The sequence below is a fragment of the Brassica napus genome, chromosome A9 (genome assembly GCF_020379485.1).
Source record: "Brassica napus cultivar Da-Ae chromosome A9, Da-Ae, whole genome shotgun sequence".
In the NCBI taxonomy this organism is placed as follows: domain Eukaryota; kingdom Viridiplantae; phylum Streptophyta; class Magnoliopsida; order Brassicales; family Brassicaceae; genus Brassica; species Brassica napus.
Genome location: NC_063442.1, coordinates 12,591,356 through 12,606,931, shown reverse-complemented (window position 1 = coordinate 12,606,931; position 15,576 = coordinate 12,591,356). Strand labels below are relative to the sequence as shown.

Sequence of the window (15,576 nt, the reverse complement as noted above, 5' to 3'; positions counted from 1 at the left end):
TAAGTTTTCTTTTTCTTCTTGGTAAAAAAAAAAGAACTAATAAAGTTTGATTGATATAGTCTATACTAATAAAGTAGTAAATAATGTTAACATTATACTGTACGGAAATCATATTAAAAACATATCAAAACTTTTTTTAATTAAATGCTTCATATTAAAACAATAGAAATTGATATTTGGTGAACATTTGTAACGTTTGTAACTTCTAAATAATTTTAAAAAATAATGATTATTTTAAAAAAGATTATTCAAAGCGTAGACGAAAACTGAAAACGAGAAAAAGTGGATCACGAGGAAACGACGAAATAAAGCCCACCTTTTGCCCCGTCAACCTCTTCTTCCTTTAGCCATTTTCTTCTTTCTTCATTTGAATTTCGTTTCTTTCACCGCAAGACGATGGTTGGTTGATCATCCATCGAATTGACTTTAATCGAATCTGGGGCCAAATGAACGCCGTGGGTAGGATCGGGAGCTACATCTACCGAGGCGTAGGCACGGTCTCAGGTCCGTTCCACCCCTTCGGCGGCGCGATCGACATCATCGTCGTCCAGCAGCCCGACGGCTCCTTCAAATCCTCCCCCTGGTACGTCCGATTCGGCAAATTCCAAGGGGCTTTGAAGAACAAGCGCAACCTCATCAAGATCGACGTCAATGGCCTCGATTCGCCTTTCAACATGTTCTTGGCCCACACAGGCCAAGCCTATTTCCTCCGAGAATCCGATGACGTCATCGGAGACTCCGAGACCGCCGAGGTTTACAATTTATCTTCCGGCGACGAAGGTGATGGTGATGACGGTGATGATGATGATGATAAGGTTAAGTTGCCGTTGAAGTCTAAGAGCTGTAACTATGATTGTCCTAGTAAGCCTGGGATTCTAGGGTTTGTGTTTGGTGGTAGATCGGTTAGGGAGAGCAAGGTGGAGGATGGTGTTGTTGGAAGCGAGGAGAAGATGGTGGATAGTGATTTGATATTGGAGACTCCTCTTGTTGCCTCTCCTACGTTGCGGTATTTGGATGAGAAAGAGCAGGACTTTCGTGAGAGTAACAATGTGGATGATTATTGTGAAGAGAATGCTATTCTTGTTGATAATGGTTCTACTAGTACTGTGTTCTCTATTGCTAGTGAAGGGAGTGGGGAAGTAGATGTCTGTGTGGAATCAGCCGAGCCGTTAGTACAGGTTAGTCCTTTATTGAATCTCGTTTTGTTGGTAATGGTGTGAATGGGACTGATGTCATTGTATGGATTGTATCTGCATTAGGATTCTAAGCAAGAAATGTTAAGTGTTCCTGAATCTGTGGAGAGTGTAGCTGCTGACCAAGTTGATTTATGGAGCATTGGCACTTCTCAAGAAGGGAGCAGTACTGGCTCTCTTGTTCAAGATGAGAGTAAAATCACCACTGGAGATGATTTTGAGAAGTCTCAGTCAACAAGCGTCCTGCAACCGGAGATGAAAGAGGAACAATTTTCATTTAGCGATCTTGACGATTGTAAACCTGCTGAGAGTAATTCTGGAGGGTCGAATTCTCCTCATACAGTAAAAGTTGATGGGAAAGAGGACTCAAAGGTCTTGTCAGAGGCGGTTGATATAGAGAGGAAAAATGATGTCTCTGGAGAAGAGGTTGAGCGGTTGGTTGAATCATTACCGATTATGCGGCTTCACGACAATGATGATATGGATGCCAGTCCTTGTCAGCCTATGAGCCAGTCATTTGACCCATGTTCCAATACTTCCAAGTGGGATTTGAGAGAAGATGAGTCGTCCTCGAGAGGTTTAGATGCAGAAAGCGTTGCTGAGAGTAGCCCAAACTTTAAGGCGTTCACACATGTTATCGCTAATCCTGATGTGGGTAAGGGAATATTACTTACTTTACTTTTATAAACTCCTTAGATATGATGTGGGATGCTATAGTCTTTAACGTTTGCTCCATTCTCAGTCGAGCTCTCTTTCTGCAAGCACTTATTACGTGAAGGAATGGGAGCAGAAGCGGCTTCTCAAGCCTTCAAGTCAGAAAAACTGGATATGGAAACCTTTGCTTCTTTGGGCCCATCAGTGTTGGAGAATGATAAGCTAATATTGAAGATTGGTGGCTGCTATTTTCCATGGGAAGCAGCAGCTCCTATTATCTTAGGAGTGGTTTCATTTGGGACTGCCCAAGTATATGAGCCTAAGGGGATGATAGCTGTTGACCAGAATGAGAAACCTGGTGATGCATCAACTCCGGAGGGGGGAAGCTGGAATCTTTGGCCTTTCTCTTCGAGAAAATCAAAGAACGATACTGAAGTCTCTTCTAAAGACGCTGGTGAACCTGAGGAGAAACAACAAGAGAAGCCGCTGCCAAGACCAGTTAAAAAGATGGTCAGGGCATTAGCTCCAACTTCTGAACAATTGGCTTCTCTAGACCTGAAAGAAGGGATGAATACTGTGAATTTCACTTTCTCCACCAATATTGTGGGTATTTTATCCTTTTTACTACGACATGTAACTATGAAGAGTTCCCACTTAGTGTTCACAAACTCATTAATTTGACAGGTAGACGCGAGGATTTACTTATGGAAATGGAATGCTCGGATAGTTATCTCAGATGTAGATGGTACCATCACAAGGTAGAGGATTCACCTTTGGTTTTCTATTATGTTTCTAGGTCTTTTCCTAATTTTCTCTATGTTTGATAGATCGGATGTCTTAGGCCAGTTTATGCCTTTGGTTGGAATAGATTGGTCGCAAACAGGTGTTACACACTTGTTTTCTGCTGTTAAGGTATGTTCTACGTGCTTTTCTGGTTCTTACTGTTACAAATGGAAGCAAAAGATTCATTTTCTCTGCCTTAACATTTCCACAGGAAAACGGATATCAGTTGATGTTTTTAAGTGCACGAGCGATTTCTCAGGCCTCAATCACAAGACAGTTTCTAGTTAATCTCAAGCAGGTACCAGACAAAAAACGCATTCATAAAAATCAAGAATCTAGCCAACTTTGTTAATCATAAAGCTAGCAAATGCCAGGATGGGAAAGCATTGCCGGATGGGCCTGTTGTTATATCTCCTGATGGCGTCTTTCCTTCTTTGTATCGTGAAGGTAGAATCTGTTTACTCCTCAGATTATCAAAAAACATTGACTTTCTCATGATTTGTTTCTTTCTCTACAGTAATTAGAAGAGCACCTCATGAATTCAAGATTTCTTGCTTGGCGGTTAGTTAACTTTGTGTGGTTTCTATCTCTTGAAACTCTTTATGTCGTGTGAACAGCTATATAACTGTTTTTTTTTTAACTCTTTTGAACAGGAGATACGAGCGTTGTTTCCTCCTGAACACAACCCATTCTATGCTGGTTTTGGAAACAGAAATACGGATGAGATAAGCTACCTTGAAGTCGGAATCCCCCGGGGAAAGATCTTCACTATTAACCCCAAGGTACCCATCTTTAAAATCTTAAACACATTACTTAGCAACGTTTTGTGGAACAAGTTATGCCTTAGGTCTCCATCTCTCTATTGCTTGTTTGCGTTAGTTTTGTCTTTCAAATTAAACAATGACTTCAAAGTGTTTTGCTCAACTTACAGTCTGTAAGTTTGCGTTTGGCGTTTTCATTTAGGCTTTGTAGACGTATTGTGTAGGAAACACTGAAAATGTAAACGCAAACGCGTAAATTGGCACTGAAACAATTGTAATCTTGCAGGGGCAAGTAGCTGTGAATCGTAGGGTGGATACAAGGTCATACACAAATCTTCATGCTCTTGTCAATGGAATGTTCCCAGCTACAACAACCTCCTCAGAACGGGTATACTATATATTTCTATGTTTTGTTTTCTTCTCCAATGTTTTACTTGCGGATTTTTTATAGAACTTTTACAAACAGGAGGACTTTAACACATGGAATTTCTGGAAACTGCCTCCTCCATCGTTTATGTGATGATGCTGATGATGAGGATTGTGTTGAAGAAAATAGAGATTAGCTGATAGAGATAACAAATGGTGGCCCATTATTGATCATATCCATCTTCTTTTAAAGGACACGGTAATTTTGGTTCTTTGCTTTTTTGTCACACTGGTTTCATATCACAGGTTTACGATGTATGCGCAGTTATACTTGTATATAAATATATTTAATATGTAGACAGTGTTATTGGAAACATTTTGAAATTTAGAAGAACAATAAATATACATTTACACAAATCTTACATATCATTAGAGTTTTCTATCCATGTAAAGTATTCATATTAGCACAATAAAAGAAATTTGTTTCACAAAAGAAAAAATCATTACTATCAACTTTTCTTTTCATTTAAATTCACTTATCCAAAAATATTTTTATTAAATTAAACTATAAAATTTAACTATTTATTCAAATAGGTTCATTTAATTATTTTTCTTTTCTGAGAAAGAGTTAACATAATTATTAGAAGCTTTATGACAACAGTTTACAGTTATATATTTCATTAAAATGATAAATACCATAAGATGCGTTACGCAAAGCAAACTATATGATATTGTATACATAATTGAAAATGTAAATAAAAATCATTAAATTATATAAAATACTGGATGTCAAAAAAAAATATATATATATAAAATACTGATGTGATCAGGTTTTAACTTTTAATAAAAACCGCAGAGATTGAATCCACTAATACCAAAGTTACACTACGGTTCTGCGATACAGTAAGTTAGAACAAAATGAATGTTATTATGATTTTCAAATTACAAAACAAGTGAAGAACAAAATGTAAAAATTACTAAACAATTGAATTAAAAGCTTTAGATAGTAGGAAATTCTCAAGAAACATGTCTAGTGTGCAACTAAGAACCATTATTGAACTCAAACAAGTTAACTAGATCGATCTTTTCCCAAAGTGATAAACCTTATGTATAGGGCTAGGTAAAATATCCCAAAATTTTGATTCTCTTGGAGTAGTTTGTAACTTATGCAATATCAGTAAAAAACGAAGCAAATCACAAATATTATACTTTTAGAAAGAGATATCAGATCAAATATGTTATATACATATATTTAAAAATTTATATATTCTTTTATGAAAGTTTTACAATATTTTATTTATTAAATTATTTATTTTAGTTATTAAAGTTTGAAAAGGTAAATAATTTTTATTTTATTTTGCAATAAAATATTATTATTTTTTATCATTTTGGATTTTTATTTTATGATTGAATCAGATATCCAGTTTAAAAATATAAAATTTTCCGGATACACGGACACCGAATATCCAGAAAATTATGGATCAAATCGAATCAAATAATTAACTATTCAGACAAAATGGATTGGATTACGAATACTTCCCAAAAATCCATTTGTACTCACCCCTACTTATATAATAGAATCCTGTAGATTAACTTCTATTGAGTTTCAAATTCTAAACATGCAAAATCAAGCTTTATAAGTTCACAAAACTCCTAGCAGTTAACTCATGTCGACTAGGATAATCATGGTCATCTAAGTTTTTTAACGTGTTTAGCTAATCAATTTCAATGGATTTAACATTCTAGATTCTAGATATCATGAACAAGGTGTATAGTCAAGTTCAAGGTTTAAAATTAATTTAAATAAATAAAAAAAACTAAACATAAATTTTCCTAATCTGAGATATCAATTTCAATAATCCATGAGTCCTTCAAACAACCCCTAGCATGTAAAATTAGATATGGAAATAGAAACACAGAAAACCACTGATTAGTACACGCCAAGTTCCATGTGCATTCATTATTGATTCCTTTCAAAATCTAACTAGTTCATTTTTCAGTGTCATTTTGTTACTATTTAGATCCAAATTTTACTTTTACAAAAAAAAAAAATACCGTTATTATTTAAAATACTGCTTCCAAATTTAAATAAATTGACTTATCTTTTCCCCAAAATTTAATTTCTTTACTTCAACATAAAAACTGACGGCTTATCCATCATTACAAAAAAATCCGATCCAATCTGATAAATTAAAAGAAATGATAAGTTGTAGAAGAAAGCAATTCAGATTATCCATGTTTTGGTTCGCTTGAAGTGGTCCGAACGAACCACAGGGAAAATATATCAAAGTATCAAACTCTTGTGCAAGTGTTCACGATAAAAACAAAATTAATAGGTCACTTGATATTAATTAACAATCGCAATAATTATCTTAGTGGCCCCCGCCTCCACTCAATGACTGACTAACCAACCATTCAGTACATAATACGCACATAACTCACCCCTTTCGTCATCACCTTCCATTTCCTGAATCTCAAGATGCACACCAATGCAGCAGACTCCGAGGTAACAAGCCTCTCTGCTTCCTCGCCCACTAGATCTCCCCGTCGACCAGCCTACTTCGTGCAATCTCCTTCGCGTGACTCGCACGATGGAGAGAAAACCGCAACATCGTTCCACTCAACCCCCGTTCTCAGCCCGATGGGATCTCCTCCGCACTCTCACTCCTCCTCTAGCCGCTTCTCCAAGATCAACGGCTCCAAGCGCAAACAACATGCTGGAGACAGGAAGTTCGCAAGGATTGAAGAAGAAGGTTTGCTCCATGATGGTGACAGAGAAGAAAAAGGTTTGCCTCGTCGTTGCTATGTTTTAGCCTTCGTTGTTGGATTCTCCTTGCTCTTCGCTTTCTTCTCTTTGATCCTTTATGCAGCTGCTAAGCCTCAGAAGCCTAAGATCTTAGTCAAGGTTAGTGAATGTCAGATTAATCTTTATATTCATTTAAATAACTCAGATCGGATCCTAGATCTAAAACCGGATTGTGTGGTTTAATATGTGAATCGAATTGCAGAGCATAACATTTGAGCAACTTAAGGTTCAAGCTGGACAAGATGCGGGAGGTATAGGAACCGACATGATCACGATGAACGCGACACTGAGAATGATGTACCGTAACACAGGCACATTCTTTGGTGTTCATGTTACTTCTTCTCCGATCGATCTGAGTTTCTCTCAGATCACAATTGGTTCTGGAACTGTAAGTCCAAAAAATCTTTTAAATTTTTGTTTAACATTTGTCTGAATTCATGTTCATTAATGTTAACTGTTGCTATCATCAGATGATTTTAGAAGCTATTGCTTTTTGGTTTCTTCCGTTTTGAAAAATTGACTAAACAAACTTTTTTCCGGTTCAAGCTGGAAATATTCGGTTCGGTTTTTATTTTTTAGTTAGTCTTTGATCAATATTGTCGGTTGATAATTGCTAGTATCACATGCATTGGTCAGGAGATGCACATTCGTTTTTTATAATGTTTTATTATTGAGACAACTATCTAAAATAACCAAAAAAATACCAAGAATAGCTAAAATACCAAAACTAAATTATATTCAGTCCATTTGGGTTTGGCTTTTGATAAATATAAAGTTCAGTTGTTAGTTTTTGACTTTTTTTAATTATAATTGTAGATTAAAAAATTCTACCAATCGAGGAAAAGCCAAAGAACGGTGATAGTGAATATGATTGGAGACAAGACTCCTCTCTACGGAAGTGGTTCTACCTTAGTCCCACCACCACCTCCTGCACCAATTCCAATCAAGAGCAAGAAGAAGAAAGGACCCATCGTGATCGTCGAACCACCAGCACCTCCTGCTCCCGTGCCGATGAGGTTAAACTTCACCGTTAGATCTCATGCTTACGTGTTGGGAAAATTAGTTCACCCCAAGTTCTACAAGAGAATCGTGTGTTTGATTAACTTCGAACACAAGAAACTCAATAAACATATTGCACTCACGAACAACTGCACCGTCACTTCTGTTTGAAGATAAAAGCCAACTCTTGCAAGCCCAAGAATCGTATTGGGCACGTGCCAAATTATTGTCGGTGGGTTTAATATGTACTTTAATTTATGTGAGTGGACAACGATCAATGGAGAATATTTTTGTCAATGATACACTGAATGGGAAGATTCACATTTTTAATTTATTCTTTTCTTGAATGCGAAATATCGATCTCATTTTCTTATACTATATAAAATAATTATTGTGGTAAGGTATATTATGTCAAAATCTGAATTTTCGTTTATTTTAACAAATTAAATGCTTTGATTAATATTACATCTTCACATTTAGACTTTTCACTTTTTCGTTTTAGTTCAAGTGTGAATTTGCTAACTAACCAAGTTCACAACAACCATGAAGAATATACCATCTAATTGAGAAATGAAGTCAATAGCTAAAAAAACAATTTTTTTTTAATTTTCCAAATATAAACAAAATAATGTTGTACTATGTGTCTATTTTTTATATATATATTTATAGATACATAATAGTATGCTAAAAGATGATAGATGTTAAATGAAATTAAATTAGGCTGAGTAATGAATGAAAGTTATATGTAGAAATAATTTATTGTTGATCAATGTTGTTTGAAGCTATTGAATACATGTTAAGTTTTTAGAATCTGACCTTTTGAAAATAGTATAAAATTTATAAAAAAGAATACAAAAAATTACGATAGAATTCATAAAGAGAAAATTATATGATTGTTGATAAAATGTAAACATAGAATCAATGATAATATGTTCTATATAGTATTAATGAAATTTAATAGTTACTCACTTTAATAGTTACTCACCTATATGTTTTTCATAAATGATTGATTTTAAAAATTCAGATTATGTTATATGTTTTGAATATTTTTGGGTATTTAGTTTTAGTTATCTCAAGTATTTTCATATAATTCTGAATGTTTTTGGATATTTTGAATATTAAATTTAAAATAGTAAAAAAAAAAAATTTAAAATAGTTAATATATCTAAGTATATAATTGCGATTCAAGTATTCTGATTTAGGTTGAGTTCAGATATAGTTTTTCAAATACCAAAATATGTGGCTCGTTTGATTGTTTTGCCAGTTTTACTTCGGAATTAGTACAATTTTTTTGGGGTTCGATTTGTTTCTCGGATCTGGGTAATTTACCCGGCCTAAAAGAAACTAAACCGGGGTTTAATTTAACGAACTTCCACAATAGCGAGGATCAATAAAGAAAATTAAATATTGTTATTTTACCCCAAAAGAAAACTCTATTTACAAATGAACCCCTTATTAATAATACCTCTTTTAGGGCCGCCCTCACTCCGGGCTCACGCGAGTCGCCACACAAATAAACCTAAACCCTAGATCCCGATCGGTAACCGCAAGCTCCTCGTCGGCGAGGCCTTTCACGAAGACCGCTTAATCCTCTCCGTTACTCTTCAGGTAACTAATTAAACGGATCTGTTATAAATAAAATAGTCACGATTCTCGTTCGAACCATATAGATTTCGTTTATCTCTCGCTGATTCTCGGATCTAAGCTTAGAATCTTTTGTTCAAATTCATTGAATCTCATACCGTTAGATGATTTTGATTTATATATTCAGGTGACGATTCGAACCCATGGCGGAGCATTTAGCTTCAATCTTCGGCACGGAAAAGGACAGAGTAAACTGCCCTTTCTACTTCAAGATCGGCGCGTGCCGTCACGGCGACCGTTGCTCTCGTCTCCACAACCGCCCCACCATCTCCCCCACCCTCCTCCTCTCCAACATGTACCAGAGACCGGACATGATCACCCCCGGCGTGGACCCTCAGGGGCAGCCCTTAGACCCGAGCAAGATCCAGGCCCACTTCGAGGATTTCTACGAGGACATATTCGAGGAGCTCGACAAGTTCGGCGAGATGGAGTCTCTCAATGTCTGCGACAATCTCGCTGACCACATGATAGGCAATGTCTACGTCCTCTTCAAGGAAGAGGACCAAGCCGCCGCCGCGCTGAAGGCCCTGCAGGGGAGGTTCTATTCGGGGCGTCCCATCATTGCTGATTTCTCCCCCGTGACGGATTTTAGGGAGGCTACTTGCAGGCAGTATGAGGAGGATAACTGTAACCGCGGCGGGTATTGTAACTTTATGCACGTGAAGCAGATTTCGAGGGAGCTTAGGAGGAAGTTGTTTGGGAGGTATCGGAGGTCGTACCGGCGCGGGAGCAGGAGCAGGAGCAGGAGTGTAAGCCCGAGGCGCAAGAGAGAGCGAGGGGATGTTAGGGAGCGTGACCGTGACCGTGACCGCCATGGGAATGGGAAAAGAAGCAGTGATAGGTCGGAGAGGCATGACAGGGATGGTGGTGGTGGTGGGAGGAGGAGACATGGTAGCCCGAGACGGAGCAGGAGCCCTGTTGTTGTGAGAGAAGGTAGCGAGGAAAGGAGGGCGAGGATTGAGCAATGGAACAAAGAACGAGATGAGGGAGTTTAAGGGTTTCTTTTTTGTTCTCTTCGTTGGCTGTGCTGATTTGATTGTCTCGTAATGGATATTTATGTGTTTTTTTTAAGAACTTGAGAGTGGCATGAGACTGGCTTTCCTTAGATATAAAGTAAGGTGAACTGAACTACTTTTTTCTTGTTTAGAAACTAGTTCGTGTGAGATGGATCCTTTGGTAGTTTTGTTGTTGTTCTTCATGGTTGTCCATTTTAAGTTTAAAGTTCTCTTACAAGTTTTAACTTACTTTCTTGTCCGTAGAACTTTGTTGATTGGATTGAGAAATTTTGTTTCTAGGTAGTTTCATCAACTTTGATGTTCCACTTCTCATGTTTGTTTTGGATAACATGCTGCCAAGGATTGCATCAATAACAGGCCTAACATAGTGGTTTAGGTCAAATAGTAGGTACCGTTTTGTTTGATTTCAATTTCAGTGTGATCTTCAGCAACGACACCTTGAGGTACACTAATAATCATGTCTACCAGTAATATACAACCTTGCGCAGAGAGTGAACTTGGTGTCATCTAGGCTCAGCTTAATCTATTTGCAAAGAAAATACTCAAACTCCTTGCATATGTACAAGATATGGGCCTTAGAATTATCCAGATTCATTTCTGAGACTTTTGTACAGATTTGTAAAACAACCCCGACTTAGATTTTTGACTCTTCTCCATAAACAACGCGTTCTCCTAATCAGTGAGAAGAGATGCAGATAAAACATGGGGTTCGCTGAAAGTTGAACCATACCTTGAGGCGCAAGAAGGGTATTGTAATTAGAGTCGCCAGGGCTGTGTCCACTGAACGATATCGCATATATGTCTACCGCTTTTTCCCTAGAGAAATGGACACCGCTAAGCTGGTGGTGGGCGAGACAGTGCCATAGTGATCAGAGAGAACGTCGACTCAAAGTGGAAGGAGGAACTGTCCAAACCACTTAACCTGTCTGAAACTGAAAAGAAAGTGAATCAAAAGCTCCATCTTCTTGCCCTTGGAATGATTACGCCGCCTACAAGGCCAAGCTGAGTCGAACCGGGACACAGTGAGTAGGGTTTGTTTGTTATGCACAGACTCCATCTCATTTCTTTCTTTTGTGTGTGTTTAATCATCTATAGAATATCAAACTAGTATTGGTCGAAAGGGTTTAATAAACCCAGCATTAGATGCAAGTATTCCATCAAATGAACATTCACCCTTTGGGTTTTCGTTTTTATCATTTAACAACAACAACAAAATAAACAAACAAACTCGTGGTGTTGAGACAATCCATGACCTTAGCTATCTGAACGTTTTGGATCGCCGACTTGTTCTTCTCCCTTCTGCTTCCGAGTGTAGAAGCTAATTATCTTGTTATCCAGTTTATAGTACGCCTCCATTCTCTTCAATGGTTTCATGCTTAAATCAATGAAATGTACCTACAAGAGAGAGATCCACACCTTGTGTTTAATTGAGATACCACAAAACAAGAATCTGTTATAAATAGATCATACCTTGTAATCAAACGTCTGATTTGTCGATTTTAGACAGACGGCATCACAAGAAGGTGCTGAATCATCCCATTCATTCCTCAATCGAAAACTGATCATAAGACTACAGTCCTTAGCAGTTGCAGCAATCAGATACTCCTTGACGATCTTCAAGCTTTCATCTAAAGGTAAACAATGCAGAGACGCCTCCTCCTCCTCCAACGTTCCAGCTTCTTTACATATAGGACAAGGCTGGTTGATTATATTGTAATAACAATGAATCGCTCCTTCAATGTCTAATTTATCCAGCTTCTGAACTTCGAGAAGCTTATCGAGCACTCCTGAATCATACACAGTATCAGATACCAGCTGAAGAAAGCATTTTGTCCTAAGACCATCGTTTGATTGGATGAAGCCTCTGAGTGCTTCCTCAAAGGTCTGTGCAGTTTCAGGGCTGGTTCTTCCAGTGCTTTCGCCAGAACCGCCTAACACGAGAGAACCGTTCAAGAACACGCGGAAGTTATTCTGTGGGATGGAGTATAAGGCTTTTGCAGCTTTGGAGACTCTATCTTTGGATCCTGAGAACAGATCAAGAGGATCATATTCACTTACTTCAGATATCTGCAGAAGAAGAGGTGACATAGTTGTAAGACCTTTTATCAGCTAAGTTCCATTAAGATTTTTAAGCAGGGCCGGACCTGAGATTTTGGAGGCTATAAACATTTTTAAAATTTCTGGAGGCTAAGGCTAATGTTTCACTAGCCTATGCGTAGTTCCGACCCTGTTCTTTAAGGTACAAGTTATGTGCTATTTACCTCGTTTTGTTCCAACTTAAGGATTTGGTGCATTTTGAAACGGCTGACGCGTCTTTTGAGTTTGTTTTCTTCACTGATGAACCTTGAGGTTGGAAGAAATCCGCATTTGGGCTACTTCATGGAACCAAGGACAGTGAGTTTAGGTCCAAGGACCGTAATGAAAACAAAAATTACCAACGAAGAATGTACCTTTATTTCAACACTTAAGCAGTCACCACTAGAAATCCCTGGCACATATATAGTTTTAGAATGATTTAATAAATATAGCCATGGACTTAGCACAACTCATATAGTAGTTTCTGATGATACCTTGAGAGAAAAGTGAGTGATCATTCAAAATAAGAGCAGAGTCATGACTAGTATCAACATTAGCTGCATTGACACGCCAAAGCGGACGCTGCTTAGTAACTTTCTTATCAACAGACTCAAGAAACTCCTTGGACACAGAAACACGCACCTGCACAAATCACAATACTCTCTTACTCATCAAACAAAAACCCTGATAAGGCAAAAAGAAAAGATCTAAAGCTTACTCCGGGGTCTATATGTTTAGGACCCAAGAGTGGGATGATCACATCTTTTACATATATTTGTTCAACAACTTCCTTGTTTGGTGATGAAACGAGCTCCTTGTTTTCCCTCCACAGAAGCTGTTCATCGGTTGTTAAAACAGACGCAGCACCATTCACAGCTTTGTTGGCTTTATCAGCCTTAGGAGCCTTCTGTATGCGAATCACTTTCCCCACCTAAAAGATTGGTCCACTTTAATCACAATCCAAATATAATATTTATCCGATTAAATCAAAAGTAAACATTTTTAACTAGACCAAAGTGAGTAGTAGTCCATGTAGACATATGATTCTGAATCTTTTTTTGACTCAAATAGAAGAAAATGGACAACACTAAAAATAGAATCTGAAGAAAAATTCAAAATTTGGTACGGTGGAAGAAGGAACTAACGAAGAGAGGAGAGGAGGCAGCGTAGGCGAGGACGAGATTGGCACCTCCTTCGCCTCGGTAGATCCAATCGGATGCATCTTTCTCCTCCAGAATCATCTTTCAAAAAGGAATCAGAACCAAGAGATAGATCGATCAAATCGAGGCTTCCCTTCTTCTGTGTTTGTGGAGGAGGACTACTACTACATCAACTCTCTGTGGGGGCTCTCTCTCTCTCTCTCTTTCTTCGTCTTTATTTGGGTTTGGGCAGAGTCAAAATCGAAGCTGACCTGTTGTTGAGACAGATAGTAGCGTATATGTTCCTGTTCTCTGTCTACGTGGAGAGGGCAAGCTCCACCTGTTTGTGTCGTCTTACTTTATTCTTTCTCTTTTTTCGGGTTCTTCTTTCTTTTCTTTTCTTCTTTTTGTTCAAATAACTTTTACAAAACTTTATTAATGTATAAAATTGGATTGATGACATATTCTCCATAAGAAGTGTCATGTCTCCTAAACTATGTATTCCCTAATTAAAAAAAAAAAAAGTTGATTGCCCCTTTTTTCGGAGAAAGAATGTGAATGCCATGGTGATCAGCATGAATCGAATCTAGGTGATTTTTCGTATTGCGACCGAAGCTCCCTCAAGTAATCACCACTGAACTAGCGCACGCTGGTTTTGTATTCACTAATTATAAAGTTTCATCCTTATTTTCCTACAGTATTAATGTTACAAGTTTATTTCCTCGCATATATAAACATCGAAATCGGTATTCCCACATTCACGACTAAAATTATTGTATTAAAGCAAAATGTAAACTAATTTCAACAAAGAAATAATTAGATAATACTTCTATTTTATTTACTTATAAGTTTAAAATTGTTCTGTAATGTGTGTGTATATATATATATATATATGGAAAATAATATTTATGTTGAATACAATATATTGTTACCTTGTTTAGATATATGATTCAGGTATATATAATAATCTGAATCGGTTAATTTATTCATTTTTGGTGTATTAAGTTGGACATATTGTTTCAAACTAAAACACATTTTTTTTGTCTTAGTTAGGTTAAAAAAATAAAAATATGCAAGTGTCTGAAGAGATTATTATATTCATGTAGAAATCATTCTGAAAATACTGATTAGTCGGTTCCTGAAGCCGGATAACTATCACATCGATCCATCCTCCTTGCGTTCATTTGATAAAGAGGTAGCAAAACAATAATGACAACTGAGACCTTCCATGTTGAATAAGCCTTGCAAATTAAACCAGCAATCCTTTGCTTCAACAACCGCCCAGACATAACCACTAAGAGCTATAGAGAAATACACCGTATATAGCAAGGCCAACAAAGAAGCGACCATGAAAGGCAAAGGAGGAAGCTTGAAAAAATGAGTTCATGATTAAATCACCTGGGAAAGGACAGGGAGAAAAAACAGTTCACACCGGGAAAACCTATCTCAAAATCATGACGGAAGGACCAAAAAAATTAAGAAGAGGAGTAAGCGAGTGAGGAGATAGACCAACCAAAATAAATTGAACAACACACATCAAGTGCTAAAGAAAATATTAAACCGGTCGGGCGAACGCATACAAAAGATGAAACAAATCCAATATGAACCAGAGAAAAGGGCCAGATTAGTGACAAGTATATTAAATGATGTGCCACATCCGACAATTCAAGTGTTTTTGGACAATATATATGTATATGGATAAACCTCTATTTATGAGATAGTTTTTGGCTGTGAGTTAAGTCCATTACTAATATGGTATTAGAGTTCATGGTGAGTCTATCATATAATTTTCCACATAAACTGTTTCATACCTATATAGCATGTATAAGTGGTTCATATTGCTGTGATATGTCTGAGATGTTGGGCTTGGGCTGTTTCCACTGGACCGTTTTCTACCCACATTTCGAGAGGAGGCTATTAAATGATATCCCACATTGAATAATTCAAGTGTCCTTAGACAATATATATGTGTATGGGTAAACTTTCACTCATAAGTTAGTTTTTGGGTGTGAATTAGGCCTATCGCTAATAAAATAAAACTCTGTGAGGTGCTTTCTCTCATCAAAAACACTAGACAAACCGGAAAATAACCTTAGAACCGACCATAGTAACAAACCATTGAGCAGATCTAATGTGTGA

At 37.2% G+C, this 15,576-nt stretch overlaps 4 protein-coding genes across 4 annotated transcripts; 3 read left to right on the top strand and 1 right to left on the bottom strand.

Moving 5' to 3' along the window:
• The first annotated feature begins 307 nt into the window (after positions 1–307).
• On the top strand, positions 308–4,174 carry LOC106447071 (phosphatidate phosphatase PAH2). Its single transcript, XM_022692703.2, has 11 exons — positions 308–1,178; positions 1,260–1,848; positions 1,936–2,450; positions 2,532–2,605; positions 2,675–2,759; positions 2,842–2,928; positions 3,005–3,077; positions 3,148–3,191; positions 3,284–3,412; positions 3,678–3,779; positions 3,858–4,174. Exons 1-11 carry the CDS (start codon positions 447–449, stop codon positions 3,909–3,911), a joined length of 2,484 nt encoding a protein of 827 aa, XP_022548424.2. The 5' UTR covers positions 308–446; the 3' UTR covers positions 3,912–4,174.
• A 2,012-nt stretch (positions 4,175–6,186) lies between these two features.
• On the top strand, positions 6,187–7,896 carry LOC106450095. The gene is made up of 3 exons (XM_013891755.3): positions 6,187–6,662; positions 6,766–6,951; positions 7,380–7,896. Exons 1-3 carry the CDS (start codon positions 6,237–6,239, stop codon positions 7,731–7,733), a joined length of 966 nt encoding a protein of 321 aa, XP_013747209.2. The 5' UTR covers positions 6,187–6,236; the 3' UTR covers positions 7,734–7,896.
• Positions 7,897–9,002: 1,106 nt separating this feature from the next.
• LOC125577879 (splicing factor U2af small subunit B-like) lies at positions 9,003–10,450 on the top strand. The gene is made up of 2 exons (XM_048739966.1): positions 9,003–9,170; positions 9,334–10,450. Exon 2 carries the CDS (start codon positions 9,350–9,352, stop codon positions 10,199–10,201), a length of 852 nt encoding a protein of 283 aa, XP_048595923.1. The 5' UTR covers positions 9,003–9,170; positions 9,334–9,349; the 3' UTR covers positions 10,202–10,450.
• Positions 10,451–11,332: 882 nt separating this feature from the next.
• Positions 11,333–13,727, bottom strand: LOC106447074 (inositol-pentakisphosphate 2-kinase). The gene is made up of 7 exons (XM_013888929.3): positions 13,444–13,727; positions 13,017–13,229; positions 12,793–12,940; positions 12,673–12,710; positions 12,484–12,594; positions 11,693–12,289; positions 11,333–11,617 (listed from the first exon to the last, which is right to left on the bottom strand). The coding sequence occupies exons 1-7, from the start codon at positions 13,537–13,539 to the stop codon at positions 11,477–11,479; spliced, it is 1,344 nt and encodes a 447-aa protein (XP_013744383.2). The 5' UTR covers positions 13,540–13,727; the 3' UTR covers positions 11,333–11,476.
• Positions 13,728–15,576: the final 1,849 nt, after the last annotated feature.